Source organism: Suncus etruscus, chromosome X (assembly GCF_024139225.1).
Source record: "Suncus etruscus isolate mSunEtr1 chromosome X, mSunEtr1.pri.cur, whole genome shotgun sequence".
NCBI classification, from domain to species: domain Eukaryota; kingdom Metazoa; phylum Chordata; class Mammalia; order Eulipotyphla; family Soricidae; genus Suncus; species Suncus etruscus.
The window spans coordinates 56522290-56546758 of NC_064868.1; the positions used below are offsets into that span (position 1 = coordinate 56522290).

Consider the following 24469-nt stretch of genomic DNA (forward strand, 5'->3'; position numbering starts at 1 on the left):
TTCAGGACTGTCTGGCTAAATTCAGCTCAGCCAGCCTTTCTATAAAATCCCTCCTCTTGTCTTGGTGCATCTCTTTCATTTGACATATACTGAACTCCTGCAAAAATTGAGCTTCTGAATCAAAGAGTACCCAGTTTTTGCTGCTGTCTAAGGTCTCAGTTTACTTAAACTATGTAGATTGGTAGCACATTCAGGGTGGTTGAAAGACAAATCTGATTAGTCTGATGTTTCTCTATTCTTTGGAGCACACTAGCCTGGTTGTTAACAAAACACATTAAGTCTCAAAAGATGCTAATTTTTGCTGTCTTTCCGCCTCAGTTTATTGACTTAACATTCTTTACCATTTGATCTTTATATTTGTCTTCTGTTTTTCCTCACCTGTTACATATGTTTCTTACATCCATTCTTCTAATTATGTTCACTAACTCCACTGACCTGAAATTTGATATTATGTGAGGTAAAATTACCTAGCAAGAACTACAGATTTTCAAACAATATTTGAGCTTTGCTCCCCCTCTGGGAATATAAATAGGAAGAAATGGAGAGTAGTGATTCTTGCCCAATTCACACTTCTAAAGTTGTTGTTTTAGTAACTTGTGTTATTTTTTCATGCACCTATAGATAGGAGTGGATAAAGAATTTTTTCTACTATTTTCTGTTCTGGATGAAAACAATAGCTGGTACAGCAATACCAATCAAGTAGTGTCTATGCTGAATGATCATCTACTTTCAGAGGATATCAAGGCATTCCAAGATTCCAACCGGATGCATGGTATGGGAAATGCTTTTATTCTGATTTACAACTGAAATGTCCTAAGTAAAAGCTAAACTTAACAAATGACCACTGGTCAGCTCTGACCAGTGAAGTAAATAGATTGAATAATTAAACCTAAAAAATAAAATCTTACAAGTAGCTGTTTCTTGCAACATGACTTATGTTGCACAGTGTAGGAAACACTGGACAAATTGAAATGAGAATTTCATATTTTGAATCCACTAAAGAAACAGTGATAAGAGTAAATTGTATAGAATAATTTCAATAATTTATTTTATATCTTATTATTTATTACCATTTATCAACAACCCTTTTCTAAACTAATAGTTATATTTATTTCTACATTGGTGTAACTTATACTATCATGAGTTCATAACTTTTCAGTTATATATCCTCACTTGAAATATGCCTCATGATATATTTGTTCAAGCTATGTCTTCCTGTCTCCATTTTTATTATCTAAATTCAAGATGATATACTTTCTGAACTACTATAGAATTTATAGGAAAATTTTAATATCAGTTTCATATATCTCTCAGTTTTAAACAGCATGTCTTTGGCTTGTCTATATTCTTATTAAAGTCCAGTATCATGTTTACCTCTGTATCCAATAAACTAATAAATGAACAGTAAGTAACTTCACTAGTGAACTACCTAATTATTGTGTAAGAGTATGTTTGAAATATTTGGTACCTGTCTATAGGGAATTTTAGTATTTTACAATATGATAAAATAGATAATAATCATTAAATGGGATAATTATCCAGGAAATATAATTAATAGCTACATTATATGAATCAAATTTTAATATATAGATTACAGAGGAAGAGTGAAACAATGAGAAAATTATAATAAAAGGATTACTAAAAGCAGGAAGTATTTGAGCTAGGTCTTAAAGATTAAAAAAATTATAAGCAGTAGAAGATGAATAGGAGTTAATAGTGGAGGTCTCTGGTCTGTGGAGGCTCCGCCCTGCTGTGCCTTTGTTTACTCTGAGGACTTCAAGGGAAACTTCTTCTGTGCCTGTCTGCCTGTGTTTCTGAATCCCTGAAGGTTTCCTCAGAGGCCTAATGAGCGCACTCCCCAAAAAACTGCATTTTGAAGCTGCCCAGTAAGTACATTCTGGCTACAGGGGTCGCTGTCCAATAAGCTGAGGTCTCTGGCCTGTGGATGCTCTGCCCTGCTGTGCCTTTGTTCACTCTGAAGACTGTCAACTACAGGCAGTAGAAGAGTGAGGCTGCTTCACGTCGTGGCCGCTCACACATTCTAACAAATGAACCCCACCAGAACACTCAGGAAAAACTACATTACAAGCATGACAATGGGGAAACCTCCCAGGCAAACACTATCCACAGAGAATGAAGACGAAAGCTCGGATGACCTAATAAATTCCAACCACCTGATTAACCTCTCAGATAAGGAGTTTAGAATAGAAATATGGAAGATGTTCGTAGAACTCAAAAAAAAAATCATAGATCGATCTGAACAGAACACAAAAACAGAAATCAGAAAACTCCAAACAGAAATAACAGATCTGAAAAACATGGTTGCTCAACTGAAAACCTCAATGGATAGCATAGCCAACAGGATATCATCAGCTGAGGAGAAAATCGGAGTACTGGAAGATGTGATGCAGAAACACATAACAAAACAGAAGAAATTGGAAAAGAAACTTAAGACAAACAGGCAATGGAAAAAGTACTCAAAAATGCGAACAGATGAAAATAGAAGTCTTTAATAAAATCAACAGAAATAACATAAAAATCATTGGAGTCCCAGAAACCTAGGAAAGAGATCTCCATGAAGAATCAACTATCAAAGATATCAGCAAAGAGATACTCCCAGAGTTAAAGACTACATGCAATCAAATCCTGCATGCCCGAAGAGTACCAACTAAAAGAGACTCAAAGAAAAACACCCCAAGACACATCCTCGTTACAATGACAAATCCCATAGAGATAGAATACTGAAAGCAGCAAGATCAAAAACGGAAATTACATTCAAAGGAGCATCCCTAAGACTTACCGCAGACATGTCACAAGAAGGTCTCAAGGCCAGAAGACAATGGTGGGATATTGTGACAAGACTGAATGAAATAAATGCCTCACCGAGAATACTGAATCCAGACAACTCAAGTTCAGGTTTGAAGGAAGAATACATAACTTCATGGAAAAACAACAGCTCAGAAACTTCACAGACGAAAAACCAGCCTTAAAGAAAAAACTAGCAGGTCTACTCTAAGACAAGAGAGACCAACAAACACAGCAAACTTATCTACAAAGATGGCATTAAACCATATGACAATCATCTCCCTCAATGTCAATGGACTAAATTCACCAATTAAAAGACACAGAGTGGCAAAATGGGTAAAAAAGATAAATCCAACCTTCTTCTGCCTACAGGAAACACATCTGAATAGTCAGAAAAAACATAGACTCAAAATCAAAGGCTGGAGGAAATCATCAAGCAAACAACACCCTCAAAAGAGCTGGGTGGCCATAGTAATATCTGATGACACCAACTTTATACTCAGAAAAGTGGTAAGAGACAAAGATAGACACTATGAACTAATCAAGGGATATGCGCAACAGGAAGTAATCAGACTATTAAACATATATGCACCCAATGAGAGACCAGCAAATTATCTAATACAATTACTGAAATCTGAAAGAAGAAATAAATAATAACACAATAATTGTGGGAGATCTCAACATGGCCCTATCAACACTTGATAGGTCAAGCAGATAGAAACCCAACAAAAACATACTAGTCCTGAAAATAGTTATGGAAGAAAGAGGATTAGTAGACATATACAGGACACTCCATCCCTGGATACACATTCTTTTCCAATGTACATGGGTCATTCTCCAGAATAGACTACATGCTGACACATAAAACATACCTCCATAAAATAAAGAGGATAGAAATCTTGCAGGACACCTTTGCTGACCACAAGGCTCTGAAATTAGATGTGAACTACAAAGCCACACAGAAGAAAAACTTTAACAATTGGAAATTAAACACACTGCTACTGAACAACCAGTGGGTCAGAGATGAAATCAAAAAGGAAATCAAACTTTTCTGGAAACAAATGATAATGAAGACACAAACTGCCAGAATCTATGGGATACAGCAAAAGGGGTCCTGAGGGAAATTTTATAGCTCTACAAGCACACATCAGGAAGAAAGAAGGGGCATACCTGAATAATTTAATGACGCAGCTCAAAAAATTAGAAAATGAACAACAAAAGGAACCAAAAATAGGGAGACATAAGGAAATAACAAAGCTGAAAGCAGAACTCAATGAAGTGGAAAACCAAAAAACAATCCGAAAGATCAACGAAAGCAGAAGTTGGTTCTTTGAAAAAATAAACAAGATTGATAGACAATTGGCAAAACTCACAACGAAATAGAGAGAGAAAATCTGATAACCCATATTAGAAATGAAAAGGGGAGATAACAGCAGATATTGCAGAGATCCAAAGGGTAATCAGAGACTACTTTGAGAAACTTTATGCTACTAAACATGAGAACCTAGAAGAAATCGAAAAATTCTTGGACACTTATAACCTTCCACATTTAAGTAAGGAGGATGTAGCATATCTAAACACCCCCATCACTACAGAGGACATTGAAACTGTAATCAAACATCTGCCCAAAAAGAAAAGCTCAGGCCCAAATGGATTTCCTAATGAATTTTTTTTCAAATTTTTCAAGAGGAGCTACTACCAATTCTAGCCAAGCTCCTCCATAAATTTGAAAAAACGAGAACACTCCCAAACAGCTTTTATGAAGCCAACATCACCATGATAACAAAACCAGACAGAGATGCTGCCAAAAAAGAAAACTACAGACCAATATCCCTGATGAATGCTGAAACAAAATCCTGGAAAATAGGGTCCAATGCATCATCAAGAAGACCATATACTACAACCAAGTAGGTTTCATCCCAGGAATGCAATGATGGTTTAACATCCGTAAATCTATCAACATCACACACAACATCAACAGCAAGAAAAATCACACGATCATATCAATAGACGCAGAGAAAGCATTTGATCAGGTCCAACACATATTCTTGATCAAAACTCTCAGCAAGATGGGAATGGAAGGAACCTTTCTCAATCTAGTTGAAGCCATCTACCACAATCCAATGGCAAATATTATTCTGAATGGAGAAAAACTAAAAGCATTTCCTTCTAAATTCTGGTACAAGACAAGGCTGTCCTCTCTCACCACTCCTCTTCAACATAGTACTGGAAGTTCTTGCTATAGCGACAAAGGCTAGAAAAAGATATCTAGTGAATCCAGATAGGAAAGAAAGAAGTCAAGCTCTCATTGTTTACAGACGACATGATACTCTACTTAGAAAACCCTAAAGACTCTACCAAAGAGCTTCTAGAAACAATAGAGTCATATAGCAAGGTGGCAGGCTACAAAATTAACACACAAAAATCAATGGCCTTTTTATACACCAATAATGATAAGGAAGAGATGGAAGTCAGGAAGGCAATCCCATTCACAACAGTACCACACAAATTCAAATATCTTGGAGTCAACTTGACTAAAAATGTGAAGGAACTATACAAAGAAAGCTATAAAACTCTGCTCCAAGAAATAAGAGAGGACACACGGAAATGGAAACACATACCCTGCTCATGGATTGGCAGGATTAACATCATCAAAATTGCAAACTCCCCAAGGCATTATAGAGATTTAAGCTATCAATCTAAAGATACCCATGACATTTTGCAAAGAAGTGGATCAGGCACTTTTGAAATTCATTTGGAACAATAAACACCCTAGAATAGCTAAAGCAATCATTGGGAAAAAGAATATGGGAGGAATTACTTTCCCCAACTTTAAAATGTACTACAAAGCAATAGTTATCAAAACAGCATGGTATTGGAATAAGGACAGGCCCTCAGATCAGTGGAATAAGCTTGAATACTCAGAAAAAGTTTCCCAGACATACAATCACCTAATTTTTTATAAAGGAGCAGGAAATCCTAAATGGAATAGGGAAAGCCTCTTCAACAAGTGGTGTTGGCACAACTGAATAGCCACTTGCAAAAAATTGAAATTAGATCCCCAGCTAACATCATGTACGAAGGTAAAATTCAAATGGATTAAAGACCTCGATATCAGACCCAAAACCATAAGATATATACAACAACACATAGGCAAAACACTCCAGGACATTACAGGCATATTCAAGGAGAAAACTGCACTTTCCAAGCAAGTGAAAGCAGAGATTAACTGATGGGAATATATTAAGCTGAGAAGCTTCTGCACCTCAAAGGAAATAGTGCCCAGGATACAAGAGTCACCCACTGAATGGGAGAAACTATTCACTCAATACCCATCAGATAAGGGGTTAATCTCCAAAATATACAAGGCACTGACAGAACTTTACAAGAAAAATACATCTAATCCCTTCAAAAAATGGGGAGAAGAAATGAACAGACACTTTGACAAAGAAGAAATACAAATGGCCAAAAGACACATGAAAAAATGCTCCACATCACTAATCATCAGGGAGATGCAAATCAAAACAACGATGAGATACCACCTCACACCACAGAGAATGGCACACATCACAAAGAATGAGAACAAACAGTGTTGGCGGGGATGTGGAGAGAAAGGAACGCTTATCCACTGCTGGTGGGAATGCTATCTAGTTCAACCTTTATGGAAAGCGATATGGAGATTCCTCCAAAAACTGGAAATTGAGCTCCCATACGATCCAGCTATACCACTCCTAGGAATATACCCTAGGAACACAAAAATACAATACAAAACCCCCTTTCTTACACCTATATTCATTGCAGCACTATTTACCATAGCAAGACTCTGGAAACAACCCAGATGCCCTTCAACAGACGAATGGCTAAAGAAATTGTGGTCCATATACACAATGGAATATTATGCAGCTGTCAGGAGAGATGAAGTCATGAAATTTTCCTATACATGGATGTACCCGAAATCTATTGTGCTGAGTGAAATAAGTCAGAGAGAAAGAGAAAAACGGAGAATGGTCTCACTCATCTATGGGTTTTAAGAAAAATGAAAGACATTCTTGCAATAACAATTTTCAGACACAAAAGAGAAAGAGGTAGAAGTTCCAGCTCACTTCAGGAAGCTCACCACAAAGAGTGATGAGTTTAGTTAGAGAAATAACTACATTTTGAACTGTCCTAATATTGAAAATGTATGAGGGAAATGGAGAGCCTGTTTAGAGTACAGGCGTGGGTCAGGTGGGGAGGAGGGAGATTTGGGACATTGGTGATGGGAATGTTTAACTGGTGATGGGTGGTGTTCTTTACATGACTGAAACCCAAACACAATCATGTATGTAATCAAGGTGTTCAAATAAAAAATACACTAAATACTCTACCAAAAAGCTTCTAGAATCAATAGAGTCATATAGCAAGGTGGCAGGCTACACTATTATCACAGAGAAATCAATGGCCTTTTTATACACCAATAATGATATGGAAGAGATGGAAGTCAGGAAGGCAATCCCATTCACAATAGTGCCACACAAATTCAAATATCTTGGAGTCAATTTGACCAAAGACTTGAAGGACCTATACCAAGAAATATATAAAGCCATGCTCCAAGAAATAAGAGAGGACACACGGAAATGGAAACACATAATTTCTCATGGATTGGCGGATTAACATCATTAAAATGTCAATACTCCCTAAAGCATTATACAGAGTTAATGAGATCCCCTTAAAATCCCCATGACATTCTTCAAAGAAGTGGATCAAACACGTATGAAGTTCATCTGGAACAATAAACATCCTCGAATAGCTAAAGCACTCCTAGGGAAAAGAAAAATGGGAGGCATTACTTTCCCCAACTTTAAACTGTACTACAAAGCAATAGTTATCAAAACAGCATGGTATTGGAATAAAGACAGATCCTTAGATCAGTGGAATAGGCTTGAGTTCTCAGACATTGTCCCCTGGACATACAATTGCCTAATTTTTGACAAAGGAGCAAGAAATCCTAAGTGGAGCAGGGAAAATATCTTCAACAAGTGGTGCTGGCAGAACTGGTTAGCCACTTGAAAAAAAGCGAACATAGACCCCCAGTTAATATTATGTATGAAGGTAAAAATCCACATGGATTAAAGACCTTGATATCAGAACAGATACCATAAGGTAGATAGAACAACACGTCAGTAAAACACTTCATGATATTGAGACTAAAGGCATCTTCAAGGAGGAAACTGCACTTTCCAAACAAGTGGAAGCAGAGATCAACAGATGTGAATACATTAAACAGAGAAGCTTCTGCACCTCAAAAGAAATAGTGCCCAGGATACAAGAGTCACTGATCGAGTGGAAGAAACCATTCACCCTACACCCTTCAGATAAAGAGCTAATATACAAAATATACAGGGCACTGACAGAACTTTACAAGAAAATACATCTAATCCCATCAAAAAATTGGGAGAAGAAATGACAGACACTTTAAGAAAAAGAAATACAAATGGCTAAAAGACACATGAAAAAATGCTCCTTGTCACTAATCATCAGGGAGATGCAAATCAAGACAACAATGAGATACCACTTCACACCACAGAGATTGGCGCACATCACAAAGAATGAGAACAATTAGTGTTGGCGGGGATGTGGAGAGAAAGGAACTCTTACCCACTGCTGGTGGGAATGCCGTCTTGTCCAACATCTATGGAAAGAGATATGCAGATTCCTCCAAAATCTGGAAATTGAGCTCCCATTTGACCCAGCTATTCCATTCCTAGGGATATACCCTAAGAACATAAGAATACAATACAAAAACCCCTTCCTCACACCTATATTTATTGCAGCACTATTCACAATAGCCAGGCTCTGGAAACAACCAAGATGCCCTTCAACAGAGGAATGGCTAAAGAAACTGTGGTACATATACACAATGGAATATTATGCAGCCGTCAGGAGAGATGAAGTCATGAAATTTTTCTATACATGGATGTACATGGAATCTATCATGCTGAGTGAAATAAGTCAGAGGGAGACAGAGAGACGCAGAATTGTCTCAGTCATCTATGGGTTTTAAGAAAAACAAAAGTCATTTTTGTAACAATCCTCAGAGACAATGAGAGGAGGGCTGGAACTTCCAGCTCACTTCATGAAGCTCACCACAAAGAATGGTGAGTGCAGCTAAGAAATAACTACATAGAGAACTACCATAATCATGTGAATGAATGAGGGATCTCGAAAGCCTGTCTGGACTACAGGTGGGGGTGGGGTGGGATGGAGGGAGATTTAGGGCATTGGTTGTCGGAATGTTGCACTGGTGAGGGGGGTGTTTTTTACATGACTGAAACCTAATCACAATCATTTATGTAATCAAGATTTTTAATAAAGAAAAAACTGAAAAAAAACTTAGCAAGATTAAAATATTTTATTTAAATGAAAAAAGGAGTTAAAAGTGTTTTTAACTGTATCCTAGGGCTTATTTATTAAAGTTATTTATACTATATGTTGAGGCATGAAAAACATCAATTACAAGCATGCGTTCCTATCATTTGATGAAATCTGAAGATTGGGAAGGTATCAGTGCTTCATTGGTTTCATCTCTATGTTCAAATACATATACATACATTTTGGAAAAGTTTGAACAATATTATTAACCATGATATTTCACAATTGCTTTTATAAAGTTCACAATTATTACCTTAAAACATGCCAGTTCTGGTGAAATAAAATATGTTTAGGAAAATTTGTTGTAATTAAAATATCTATTTAATGCAGGAGTTACAATATAAGTAAATAAATGAGCTTTGTGTTAAATGATATAACAGAAATTTATGGGGATTACTCATGAAAACAGATTAATAACAATAACTATATTCCAAAGAAGATAACAATAATGAAAATATATGTTGGATAGATATTAACTTGCTTTGGTAAAAGACAAAGTGAAATTTTATTCCATGTAGATGGAAATATTGTGAATTATAACAAGTAGATTTTCTAAATATTTACTACTTTTAAGGCTTTGGAGATGGATAAGGAAATAAAATGAATTGGGCAATATTTTCAAGTATTGAAGAAAATACTTGAGGGAGGTACTAAGGGTTGGGAAATTTGCAGAAATTCAAACCAGAGACAACAAATTTTAGAACAAGAGCTGTGACAGAGAATATAAATAAAAATAAAAATGATTGAAATGCAAGTATGGAATATTGGACAACACAATTACTTTATGGAGGGACTATGAATGAAAGGAATAGTCAGTGTTTCTCAAATAACCAGAGCTGCTGTAGTTAAAGGATATAGTTTTAAGAGAGTGACTGTGAATTGTAGCAATAAAGAGGATTTCAGTTTTGTAAATATATGGAACTTAATAGACATCAGCAATACTTGAGGCAGAAAAGTCATTTTAGTCCAAATCTGTAAGATACAGGTCAAATTGACTGTTTCAGAAAACCAAAATTGTGAGGAATTAAACACAAAGCAAATGCACTTAATTATAATTACTAATTAAACGTAATTACCAGGTGAATCTGATCTTATCTTTCCCATTTGTTTTGTGTTCTTTTTTTTTTCAGCTATTAATGGATTTCTGTTCTCCAATCTGCCCAGGCTAGATATGTGTAAGGGTGATGTGGTGGCCTGGCATCTACTTGGCTTAGGCACAGATACTGATGTGCATGGAGTCATGTTCCAAGGAAACACTGTGCAGTTTCAGGGCATGAGGAAAAATTCAGCTATGCTCTTTCCTCACACTTTCATTACAGCTATCATGAAGCCTGACAGTCCTGGTAAGTGTCTTGGAAACATTTTGACCAAGGAATTTTGTTGAGCATGGGTGTGGGTTGCATGTTGCCTTGAGTGTGTCCTTTATGTTTGTTATTTTGATTACATTTTGTGATGTAGGCAGAATAAAGAGATAAAACAAGGAAATTTATTTACAAAATAAAAGGATGGAGGAGTGCTATCAACATGGTGAGTCTCTGTAGAAATGTGGCTTTGGTGCATAGTTTCTTGAACCTGTTGCCCAGTGAATACATAAAGACTATATAGTCCATGTATTAGGAGTGATTTCAATGAGATGGATTTAAAACACTTAAAACCTGATATACTGTATTTCTGTAGTATTTTGGTATGAGTGTGTTGTAGGATGCTATAATAGTTTCAATACACAAACCAGAATTCAGTAACTTTTGGACCAGGAGCATTTTTTAAATAAAATTTTTATTTAAGCACCATAAAAGCATGATTGGAGTTGGGATTCAGTCATAAACAGAATAGCCCTCTTCACAAGTGCAACATTCCCACCACCAATGCCCTCATCCCACAACCCTGCCTGCATTTGAGACTTCTTTCACTCATTAACACTGTCAAGCTAGTAGTTATTGTAGTTATTTTCCTAACTCAGGCTTTGTGGTGTATTGTTATTCTAGCTCATAGCTACATTTAATAATCATAACGAGTAAGGATATAAAAGGAATTGTATTATTATTTAATATATATTCTAATTTATATAGTATAAAGGTATATAATTTATAATAATATAAATTTATACTATTATATGAGTATTTTCATAATTTATATAATATACTATAAAATATATTGTAATACATTGTAATACAATAAAATGCATTATAGGTGTTAAAACGTCCTTTGTTATGTAAAGGATCTTTCAATGGTGAAAAATGATGCCATGCAAAATGCAGAAGTCACTTGTAACATGAGTGTTTAAAATGAGGCAGCATAGGCAATGAATGCTTGATAAAGACTGACAGCAATAAGCAGGCAGAGAAGGTTCATAAGTATGTGGAGTTTAATAAATAAATGAAAGGAATGCTGAATCTCTGAGCAAAGCAAAGGATGTATATCTAAATATAACTAACAAAATAAAGGAATGGGTTAATTCAAATGTGCTAAAGTAGGAAAAAGAATTGTGGATTAAGTGTAGTATACTAATGGAAGAATGAGGACATAAGATTACTAAATCTCATGTAGGGTTTATAGAGCAAAGTAAGCTTGAATTTTAATCAGAAAATAATTGAAATATATAAGTCAAAGGACAATGTATACGCATTGTATTATTACTATTATTATTTTGGTTTTTGGACCACACCCAGTGACATTCAAAGGTTAAACCTTGCTATACACTCATAAATTACTCCTGACTTTGGGGGACCATATGGGGTGCTGGGTATTGAACCCAGGTCCATCCTAAGTCAGCTGTGTGCAAGGCAAAAGCCCAACCTCTGCGCTATAGTTCTGACCGCACATTATATTATTTTTAAATATCTTTACATAAGCACCATGATTGAAAACATGTTTGTAGTTGGGTTTGTTATAAAAAAGAACACCATGGTCTGGGACCACCCTTCAAACCCTGGACCACTTCGCCCATCCAGTAAGCAAACCACCAGGGCACCTGGAACCTCCGCTGGTCTGAGACCACCCTTCCCCCCTTAGGACCCTTTTGCCCACCTGGTAAACGCACAGACCTGGGCACCAGGACCCTCCACTGGTATGGGGCCACCCTTCCAATATCAGACCCCCTTCCTTGAGCCCGGTAAGCAACCCCACCGAGGCACCTGACCCACCACGGATCTGGGAGAGCCTTTCCCCCTCAGAACCCCATCCACCCATCCAGTAAACATGCGGATCTGGAAGCCCTGGCTGGTTTGAGACTACCCCCTAGAAACACCCCCACTGCTGACCCAGTAAGCATAAGGACCTGGTCACCTGGAACTTTGGGCTGGTTTGAGATATAGATTCCTCCCAGCAAGACCTCCTCCACCAGTTGGTAAGCGTGTGCACCTGGGTGCTGTATATTTGGGCAGGTTTGAGAATTCCCACTTCCCTCTGCTGCACCAGGAATCACACACACCTTGGACTGGGACTTATCAGCAGGGTTGAGACAGCCAGCTCCTCTACTCAGGACCATGATCTGTGAGAACACATAAGATAGTCTAACTGGCAACACATAAGTCCATTTATCTCTGACCTATCACTCAGTTTCCTCAGATAATCCCACAGTCCATAAAACAGGATAGCAAAACACTGAAGCAGCTTGTAATCTCCCAATCTTAATACACAATAAATCGAATATATCTTGAAGCACCTCTAATACAATCAGTGCAGCAGTCCACTTTATTAAACAACCAGAAAACTCAACATTCAAAACCACCAGATGCAAAAATTATGGGTAAACTAAGGAAGACACTAGAAGCTGGGGAAATGGAAAAAAGTTCTATCAAGTTTCCAGGTCCACTAAAATGCATGAGCCCAATAGTTGAGGACCTAAAAGCAGCAATGAACGCCTTAGCAAGGGAAATCAAGGAATCAGTAGCCTGAGGGATTAAGAAATGTATAAATGAGCAATTCAACCAACTAAAAGAAGAACTCTTACAGAAGATGGAAAAATACATACATTTGGAATTAGGGGAAATAAAAAACATGTTAGCAAGCCATAATAGTAGAATTATACAGTCAGAAGAACTCATAGAGAAACTTGAGGGAAAACTACAAAACAACAATGACAAAGTAGTCAATAAGAAAGCAAGAGACAAAAAATTGGAGGAAAAAGTTAGATACCTAATGAACAAAGATAAAAAGAAATAACCTATGAATTGTAGGAATACTAAAAGGGGAGGAAGGGAAAGGAGAAGAACAAGTAATGAGGAAAATAATAGCAGAGAGTTTTCCCACTCTCTGGAAAGAAAAACCCATGCAAATCCAGGAGGCAAGAAGAATTTCCAATAAAATAGACCCTAACAGACCAACAACAATACATATGGTAATACAACTGGCAAAACAAAACAAAAACAAAGAGAAAGATAAATTTTTTAAAGCAATAAGGAAGATAAAAACCCTAAAATACAAACGAAGGGACATAAGAATAAAATAAAACCACCCATTTGAAACAATTCAAGCAAGAAGACAGTGGCGTAACATATTTAAATTATGGAATAAAAGAACTTCTAACCTAGGGTACACTACCCAGAAAAACTCTCATTCATATGGGAAGGAGAACTAAAAACATTCTTAGACAAAAAACAACTCACACTATTTGAGCTAATTAAACCATCTCTAAATGAACTTTTCAAAGATATTCTACACAATATAAACCCTCGATTGTAACAACAACCACTCTACTCAATACAATAGCACAACAACCCTCTCTGGTGGTAATCTCCTTAAATGTCAATGGGCTAAATTACACTATTCAAAGACACAGAAGAGAGGGTGGATCAGAAAACAAAACCAGACATCTGCTGCCTCCAAGAAACATACCTAAAAGAACAGGATAGGCACAGGCTTAGAATTAAAGGATGGAAATTGATTATTCAAGCAAGCGGAAAGCAGTAAAATCCCAAGACAGCCATTCATATATCAGACCAAATTGCATTTAACCTCAAGAAAGTGCTCAGAGACCAAGAGCATCACTATTTACTGATCAGGGGAACATTAGATAAACAAGCACTAACCCTAATCAATATTTATGCACCACCTGTAGAGCCAGCAACATATATAAAGCATTTGCTCACAAATCTAGAGTAACATATGGAAGGAAATGTGATAGTAGTAGGAAATTTCAATACTCCACTATCACCATTAGACAGATCCACCAGGCAGAAAACTAGCAAAGACATAAGAGTCTTAAATGAGAAATTAGAGGAAATGAGTATACAGGGCTCTCCACCCCAGGAAAGCAGAATATACATTCTCCTCAAGTGCATATGGAACCTTCCTTAGAATAGATCATGCCTAGGATATATATCTAACTTGCACAAAGTCACAAACATAAGGATTATGAGAAGCACCCCATCAGACCATTATGCAACAGAGACCAAGATGGATTGTAAAAGGAAACTATGAAGAAAATCCAACATCTGGAGATTAAACAACATGCTACTCAACAACAGCTGGATCAAAGGGGAAATCAAGGAATAAATTAAAAGACTCCCTGAGACAAACTGTAATGAAGAGACAAATTGTCAAGATATGTGGAACATAGCAAAAGCAGTAATTAGGGGGAAACTCATAGCAATACAGGCCTATGTCAGGAGAGAGGAAAAGGAAAAATCAACAGTTTACAAAGACACCTTAAGGAACTGTAAAACAATAACAAAGAAACCCAAACACAGCCAGAAGAAAAGAATAAAAACGAGGGCGGTAATGAACAACATAGAAACAAAGAAAACAATACAAAAAATCAATGAGACCAAAGGTCAGTTTTTCGAAAGAATAATAAAGATAGACAAACCGCTGGCAAGACTCACGAAAAAGCGAAAACACCCAAATAAATAGGCTCACAAATAAAAGGAGAGAGATTACAACAGAATCCCAAGAAATCCAAGACATCATGAGGGCATACTCTGAACAACTGTACTCAGTGAGGATAGAGAACCTGGAAGAAATGGACATATTTCTGGAGAAAATATCATCTTCAAGACTGTATAAGGAGAATGTAGAAAGCCTAAACAGTGCAATCACATCTAAGGAAATTGAAGCAGTAATTAAGAAACTCCCCAAAAACAAAAGTCCAGATCCAGAGGGTTTACGGGTGAATTCTATTAAACATTTTGAGAAGAATTAAAACCACCGATCCTTAGGCTCTTCCAAAATATTGAAAAGACAGGAATCCTTCCTATCTCCTTTTATGAGGCGAATATCACACTCATTGCCAAAGATGGCAAAGATACCTGCCAAGAAGAAAAACTACAGACCAATCTCACTAATGAACATTGATGAAAAAATTGTCAACAAAATCTTAACAAACCGAATCCAGCAATACACCAAAAATTATACACTATGACCAAGTGGATTTCATACCAGGCATGGTTCAACATATGAAAATCAATCAACATCATACATCACATCAACAAGAAGAAAGACAATAACCACATGATCATATCAATTGATGCAGAGAAGGCATTTGACAAAACTCAACACCCATTTATGCTGAAAACGCTCAGCAAGATAGGGTTGAAAGGAACTTTCCTGAAGATAGTTTCAGCTATTTATGAAAAGCCCACAGTGAACATTATCCTTAATGTCGAAAAACTGAAAACTTTTCCACTAAAGTCAGGAACTAGGCAAGGCTGCCCACTTTCTCTACTCTTATTCAACATAGTTTTAGAAGTACTAGTAATGGATATCCGACAAGAGAAGGGAATTCAAGGAATCCAGATAGGGAAAGATGAAGTCAAACTATTGCTTTTTGCAGATAATATGATGATCTACATAGAAAACCATAAGGAGTCCATAGTAAAACTCCTAGAAACAATAAGCCAGTACAGCAAAGTGGCTGACTACAAAATCAATACAAAAAAGACAAGAACATTCCTATATACAAATAATAATACAAATAGAAGAGAAAGACATTAAGGAACTGATCCCATTTAAAATAGTACCTAAAAATAACAAGTACCTGGGAATCAACCTGACTAGAGAAGTGGAAGAGCTATACCATGAAAACTTCAAAATGCTCCAGAAAGATATTAAAGAGGACCTAAAGAAATGGAAGAACATCCCCTGCTGGGTAGGAAGAATCAACATAATCAAAATTACTATCTTACCTAAATTACTACATAGATTCAATGTAATCCCTATCCAAATTCAGACGCCATTTTTAAGGAACTAGAACAATCAATTATAAAGTTCATCTGGAACCACAAAAACCAAGGTTAGCCACCTCCATACTGAAAAACAAGAAACTGGGTGGCATTTCTTTACCTAACTTGAAGCTTCATTATAAAGCCGTAGTCATCAAAACAGCATGGTACTGGAACAAAGACAGAGTATCAGACCAGTGGGTTAGAACAGAATATCCAGAGATATACCCACAAAAATATGGTCAACTGATATCTGACAAAGAATCCAAGAACCTGAAATGGAACTAAGACAGTCTTTTCAATAAATGGTGTTGGAACAACTGGATAACTACCTGTAAGAAACAAAATATTGATCCATATCTCACCCCCTACACAAAAAATAAACTCAAAATAGATTAAAGATCCGGAAATCAGACTCGAATCTGTAAAGTTCATTGAGGAAAAAATAGGCAGAACACTACAAGACTTATACGACAAAAAAGTCTTTGTTGATGGAATGCCAATGGCAAGAGTAATAGCATCAAACTTAAACAAATGGGACTATATAACTAAAGTATTTCTGTATGGCGAAAGAAACACTGACTAAAACTAAAAGACAGCTAACAGAATTGGAAAAATTTTCACACTTGACACATCAGATAAAGGATTGATATATAGGATATATAAAGCACACAGAAAGGTGAGTCCCACAAAACCCAACAAAAACATAGAAAAATGGGGAGAAGAAATGAATAGAAACTTTTCCAAGAAAGACCGACAAATGGCCAAGAGACACATAAAGCATGTTCACCATCACTCATCATTAGAGAAATCCAAATCAAAACAACAGTGAGTTGTTCAGTGAGTTAGGTACCACCTAACACCAGTGAGGATGGCACAAATCAAAAATAATGGGTCCAATCTCTGTTGGTGAGGTTGTGGTAGAAAGGGACTCTCATCCACTGCTGGTGGGAATGCTGCCTGTTCCAAATCCTATGGAAATGAGTAAGGAGGGTGCTTAGTAAACTCAGAATTGAGCTGCCATATGATCCAGCAATTGCACTCCTGAGTATCTACCCCCAAGCTGAAAGAATATTCATCCCAAACTATGTATGCACGCCACTCTTCTTCGCAGCACTCAGCACAATAGCCAAGAACTGGAAGCAGCCTCGAATGCCCAACAAAGGGCTAATGGATCAGGAAGATTTAGTATTTATACACAATGGAATACAACATAGCAATTAGAAATGATAAAATCATGGATTTTGCAGCAACATGAATGGTTCTTCAAATTATTATGTTAAACGAAGTAAGCCAGAAAAAGAAGGATAAATACAGAATAATAGCACTTCAGAACATATATATTTATTTTATTTACATATAGTAATCCATGAACAAATACAATGGTTGAAAGTGTAAAATCTCCAAACACTGTAGGTACCACCATATAACGTGGTGAAGTGTTCAAATGAAGTGGAAGGGGGAAAACACAAAGATGTGAATTCCCATTATAACTCAAAGAATCCAGCAACGACGGAAGCAAGATTTTTTGAGTGAACAGGTATGCAATCAACCTCTAACCACAAAGGTCTATAATAAAGTCATAATGTATTTCAACAGAACCAGGTGCAGAATATGATTGGAAGCCTGGTCTCCCGCTGCAGTGATTGCAAACAATATGCTTTAATGCCTTAAATTTACCAAGTATAAAATAACCCTTCAACTTTTTCTTTCTTTCTTTCTTTCTTTCTTTCTTTCTTTCTTTCTTTCTTTCTTTCTTTCTTTCTTTCTTTCTTTCTTTCTTTCTTTCTTTCTTTCTTTCTTTCTTTCTTTCTTTCTTTCTTTCTTTCTTTCTTTCTTTCCTTTCTTTCTTTCTTTCTTTCTTTCTTTCTTTCTTTCTTTCTTTCTTTCTTTCTTTCTTTTCTTTCTTTCTTTCTTTTCTTTCTTTCTTTTCTTTCTTTCTTTCTTTCTTTCTTTCTTTCTTTCTTTCTTTCTTTCTTTCTTTCTTTCTTTCTTTCTTTCTTTCTTTCTTTCTTTCTTTCTTTCTTTCTTTCTTTCTTTCTTTCTTTCTTTCTTTCTTTCTTTCTTTCTTTTTTCTCTTTCTTTCTCTACTTCTTTTTCCCCCTCTGTCCTTTACTCTTCTTCACCAATTTAATCCATTGCACTGCATTTACTTATTCTTCTTTTCTCTTTTCTCTGGTCTTTTGTTTTCCTCTTCTTTCTCTCTTAAGCCATATCGTAACTAATTATTTATCTTTTCTTAATCATATCTTAAGAGCGTAGACCCAGCCTAGAAGGGTCAGGCCTCCAACAACAACCTAAGAATAGAACACTAACATCTGTCTTTATGTGGGCATGAGTTTGTAGACAGTGGATTCCTCTTTTATTGTCTTATTGACAAACCTAAATTGTAAACAATCCATGCCTAAATTGTACATAGCCCCTCTTATATATTACCACTCTTCCCACCTTCAGAAATCCTTCTAGCCTCTCATGCCCCAATCCTGATCCATTATCCTTTCTTATTTAACTCTCTTTACCTTCTGTTATTAACCCAGTATGTACCAGGACCACCCTCCTGCTCCAGTAAACCACCACCACGCACCCAAAACAAAAGGACACCCTCCCAGCCTCATGTCACCTGCCTTGGAAAGATATTACAACCAATACACCAGCTGATTCATGATTCTTGACCCCTCTTCTTACCCTTCAAATCATGGACTATTGCATGCCACTGACTCATCCCCAGAAGGACCCCAGTAGAAGGACACATCCCTCATGATTACAAATAATTTTGCAAATTCAGCAAGACATGACGTGCAATGAAAAAATGCCCTGGATTCCACCCACCACAAGAATATCTCAAAAAGACTCAATAAAGAAGCCTATATTTCCTTTACGTGTTTAATACCTCTATAATAATACCTCCTAGTCTGCTTATTCCCAAAAGTAAGTCAGATCATTAACATTATTTTAATGCCTTTAAATATATTATTTATTTCTTCTATTATATATCTATATCTATCATCTATCTATCTATCTATCTATCTATCTATCTATCTATCTATCTATCTATCTATCTATCTATCTATCTATCTATCTATCTATCTATCTATCTTTCTATCCATCCATCCATCCATCTATCTATCTATCTATCTATCTATCTATCTATCTATCTATCTATCTATCTATCTATCTATCTATCTATCTATCATCTATCTATCTATCTATCTATCTATCTATCTATCATCTATCTATCTATCATCTATCTATCTATCTATCTATCTATCTATCTATCTATCTATCTATCTATCTATCTATCTATCTATCTTCTTCTTCAGTCTTTCTCTCTCCAACCTCACCTGTTTTGGTTCTTCTTGGTATGAAAACCTACAAGAAAAGTCTTGCCTGGGATAAAAGCTCGGGTCAAAACCAGGGCAAGAGATTGTGCAGACTATCACTCTTACCTCAAAATCCACCAGCAATATAATCTGTCACCACTCCTTTTTGCCTAGGCACTCTAAATAAAGGGAAATATTATGCACAAAACAAGCTCTTATTTATTAGGGATAAGAACTGATATTTTTGAAAATGCAGGCTTGCCTCCCACCATAAACTTATGTCATGTAGACCCAACATAGTCTTCACATGATTGGACAGTGACTGTCCAACCCAAAACCCCAGATCTCAGACGTGGATCTGACACATGTCCCAGCAATAGCACTAGGAACAAAACTTCTCTGGGGGAAACTCTGAATGCTGTCCCAGCACCATTTACACCAGTTTTAACATGACATCCTGACATGAGGAAACGGCAACAACTTGAGCTAAAAGCTCCATCTCAGCACCTAACAGTATGATGCAACCAGGAGACATGTCATCCTTTGCCCTAAGCAAAAAACCAAAATTGCTATCTACAGAAGACTGACTTTGACAAATATGGGCTGGAAAACCCTATTAAGGGACTAATGAGGAAGTTCCTAGTGTAGGCCTTGGCCTAAGATTTGTACAAAAAACAAGACCTTTAATTTCAGAGGTCTAACTTTGACAACTGCCACTGAGCAGAACTTCTGGAACTATGCTGGAAGACTATACCCTAGGCTCTGTCCTAGGTTCTGAACAAAAACCAAGACTACTAATTACAGAAGATTGACTACAACAACAGTGATGGAACAAAACCCTAGAACCATAAAGAAAAACTCTCTCCTAGACTTCACCCTATGATCTCCAGCTACAGAGGCGGGATGTCATTATCCACATCTGAGTGGAAAGTTTCACGGCACCATAAAAGACCTTGGGGTATGTAAATGAGTGAGCATGGAGCCTGTAGTTGTTCCCATGGCAGTATGCTTCAAGGGCAGAGAAACCCTGTATCTCTTATGCCGAGGCAATTCCTTCTGTAATTTTTCCAACATTTACTATGCCTATGCAAAAAGGAGAAAGAAGAAGGAGGAGGAGGATGAGGAGAAGGAGGATGAGGAGAAGGAGGATGAGGAGGAGAAGGAGAAGGAGTAGAAGAAGAAGAAGAAGAAGAAGAAGAAGAAGAAGAAGAAGAAGAAGAAGAAGAAGAAGAAGAAGAAGAAGAAGAAGAAGAAGAAGAAGAAGAAGAAGAAACACAACCCCTTTTTAAGAAGTTGCTGGTCTGGGTTTTTTCTTTCTTTTTCTCTTTTTCATAGCTGATGGTTTTGGCTTTTGGTTTAATCTTTGTTTATTCTTTTTGTAATTTTTGATGCTCCCGTATTGTTTTTGTTTCTGCTTTGTTTTATTTTATTACCTTTTTCTTGTTTTTACTTTCCTTCTTCTAAATGGATATTTATAAGTCTTAGACAGACTCCTCCTAGTTTTTTCTTTTCGGTTTGCCTTTTTTTCTTCCCTCGATGGTACCAAGAAAAGACAATCGAATGTTCATTCGGTGAAAACAAAAACTGATCAGACGTGAATACCAAATCCAAAGTCAACAACAATTCAATTGATACCCATCTAAAACTATCTGTACAAGGAGGGAGGGGAACAGTTGCACTAGCATTACAGGGGTAAAGGAGGGAGATGTGGGATGCAGGCTAGGAACAGTGGTGGAGAGAAGACAACATTAATGGTGGGAATGCCCCTCACTCATTGTCACTATGTGCCTCAAATATTACTGTGAAAGAATTGTAATTGACGTCGACCTCAATAAAAATTTAAAAAAAAATTAAAAAGAACACCCATTTCACCATTGCAACCTTCTCACCACCAATGCCCCTATCTCCCTCTTCCCCAACCCCCTGCTTGTATTCGAGACAGGATTCTTCTGTAATTCATTACCATTGTCATAATAGTTGTCAGTGTAGTTATTTCTCTTACTGCACTCGTACTGTAGTTGTTTCGCTTACTTGATTCTTGTGGTAAAACTTCATATAGTGGCTAATATATCCAGCTTTTATGTCTATTGTTTCTGGCTATAATTACATTATTATTATTATATAATTATTACAACAATGCCTTTTCTTTTCTTTTCTTTTCTTTTTTGGTATTTGAGTCACACCCAGAAGTGCTCAGGGGTTATTCCTGGCTCTAGGCTCAGAAATCGCTCCTGGCAGGCTCGAAGGACCATATGGGATGCCGGGATTTGAACCACCGTCCTTCTGCATTCAAAGCAAACGCCTTACCTACATGCTATCTATCTGGCCACTTTTATTTTCTTAAATCCCATAATTGAGTGAGACTATTCTGTTCTATCTCTATCCATTTGACTTATTTCACTCAACATAATATTATATTATTATCATTAAAGAGGACCTCCAATATGTATATAACAATGTTGAAGAGAATAGGAAAAGGATAGAGGACAATTGGGAAAATATTGATTTTTTTTTATAAAATAGAAGATAACCTTGGTTAATGAGTGATAATAGAAATGAGAAAATAATGTGGGACATATGGTAAGATATGCTAGTGAAATAAATATAGGAGTAAGGAAATTAGAAGAGTGGAAAAATAGATATTTGCCATTTTAAATGCTACCTTTCAAAAACATATTAACTAATGGAAAGGAGAAGAACCCGTAACTATTTTATTTATATGTAAAATGATTTAGGAGTAGTAAGATTAAGAATGTAAAGTTTGACTTTGAGAAATATTACAGTTAGTAGCACAGTAGTCTTTCATGTATTGTTCTTGATCATATTGTAAGGCCACACCTTGCCTTTACCCAAAACAAGGTGTTCCCCCATATTCCTCTTTCCTTTTTGCCCAGCTTTTTGATGTCTAAAAGTCCACCTGGGTCTCACTCGAACTTACCCCTCCTGGTGAATTTGTATTGGTTTAATAAAGAAATGTCAGTTTGGCTTGACTTACAGAGAGACCATGAGGAGAGAAACCACTGACCTCAGATTCTCTCCTGACTAGCTTGGTTTATTAATTCTTCTTTACTACCTGCTTCAGACCCACTCACCTGGAAATACAGCAAGTGGGGTAATAATTTTACTTAAAATATTATACCCCTTAGCATAAAGATCTAGTGATAAGCCAGGAGCACAGACAATGTGTCCCATGTACACTCAACATTAAGTTTAAGAAGGATTTTCTTGAAAAAATTAATTAGGTATTGGATCGTATATATTTTGTAAAGTGTAATAGAAGAAGATAGTGGGGTATGTATAGAGAATGATAGTATAAATAAAAATTTTATGATAGTAACAAGTTATATGATAAGAATAATAAAAATTAGATATATTTACAGCATTGTTTGAGTTTGGTACAAACTGGGGAATGGGATGAGTTTACAGTTTGGAATCAGACTGAGTCTACATTTCAAAAATCAAATTGTGAACTATAAAAATGAGGAAAAATAGTTTGTAATTTCAGCAAATGGATACTAGAGTAAATAGATTTTTAACAAGTTTAAAAATCTTTATCCGAATCTGTCTATGAGGTTGAGTGGTTTCTTGACCCATAAACCCAGGCTGCTCCAAACTTTGGATTTTATAGACTAAGTCAAGCTCTTATATTTAAAAAAAATCTATGGGCCTTTGGGTTGCACAGTTGGTAAGGTACTTACAATGCTATATATATATGCATATATATAATGCTAGAGACATTCCTAGATATATAACTATATATTAATATTGACATATTTATATATAGTTATATATCTAATACCTAGAGATAATAATTCTCAGAGCCAGGAGTATGCACTTAAAAACAGATGTTACTTAAAAATAAGTTACAATAAAAATAAGAGAGATTATTCAAAAGGTCTCTTTCTTAGCATCTGTGTAATTAATAAATTATTTTTAGTATATCTTTAAACCTAAATTATAGTTGAGGGTTTGAATGAAGTAGATTTTTGTTATCCTGTCTTTGCTAGTCCAAACTTTGTCTTTTTCTGACCCCACCATTTTTGACCATCTATTCATTTGTGAATTCTATTAAAATATATTCCTTTTTTTTCTTATTATGGAGTGAATGAGCTATAACCAGCAGAGCTGATTAGGCACTTGGGAGTGCTCAGAGTAAATATGCAACACCAGGGATCAAATCAGAATTGGTTGCCTTAATTCTTGTACTATCTATCCACCCTTATTTTGTTCTATGACTTTATGGGAAGAGGCAAGACGCTTCTGTATTACGAAAAATAACTTTTCCATTACTTTTTCAGAAGCCCTGTTCTCCAGCTTATGTAAAAATGTAGATTCAAATTAACCACTTGTCTTTTTAGATTAATCTTATCAAAACTTACTATTCCTAGCTTATTATTGAACACAATATGCTAATAACTATGTACGCATTATTCTGTTTAATTCTAAAAGAGTCTTATAAAGCAAAGTGAGCCATATTTTACTATAAAAGAACTGAAATATAATGAGAATTTAAAGTTACCTTAAAGATTCACGGTAGTTGTTAGATATGGTGGCAACCATTCTAGTTTTTGAGAAATGAGGAGCTTTTAGAGATATAGAATTTCTCAGTGCTAAAACGAAGAAAGCGCCTGTAAAAAATGAATCAATTGGTCATTATCTTGGAGGAGTTTTTTTTAAACCTGAAGAGTATATTAGAACCATTAAATATTATTAAATTTTAAATGTTTTATTTTATTAAATTTTATTAAATTTTAAAATTAACAAATGTTTAAT

General features: G+C 36.0%; 1 protein-coding gene across 6 annotated transcripts in view; it reads left to right on the plus strand.

The window, feature by feature from the left end:
- Positions 1–24469, plus strand: part of HEPH (hephaestin) — a 209663-nt gene that overhangs the window by 89616 nt on the left and 95578 nt on the right. For 3 of the 6 annotated variants that reach the window (XM_049767166.1, XM_049767170.1, XM_049767167.1), the window contains exons 10-11: positions 622–772; positions 10347–10559. The exons of 2 other annotated variants lie outside the window; for them this stretch is intronic. In XM_049767166.1, coding sequence (XP_049623123.1) covers positions 622–772; positions 10347–10559 — 364 coding nt within the window. The remainder of the gene's footprint in view (positions 1–621; positions 773–10346; positions 10560–24469) is intronic. One more of the 6 variants, XM_049767168.1, reaches the window with a different exon arrangement.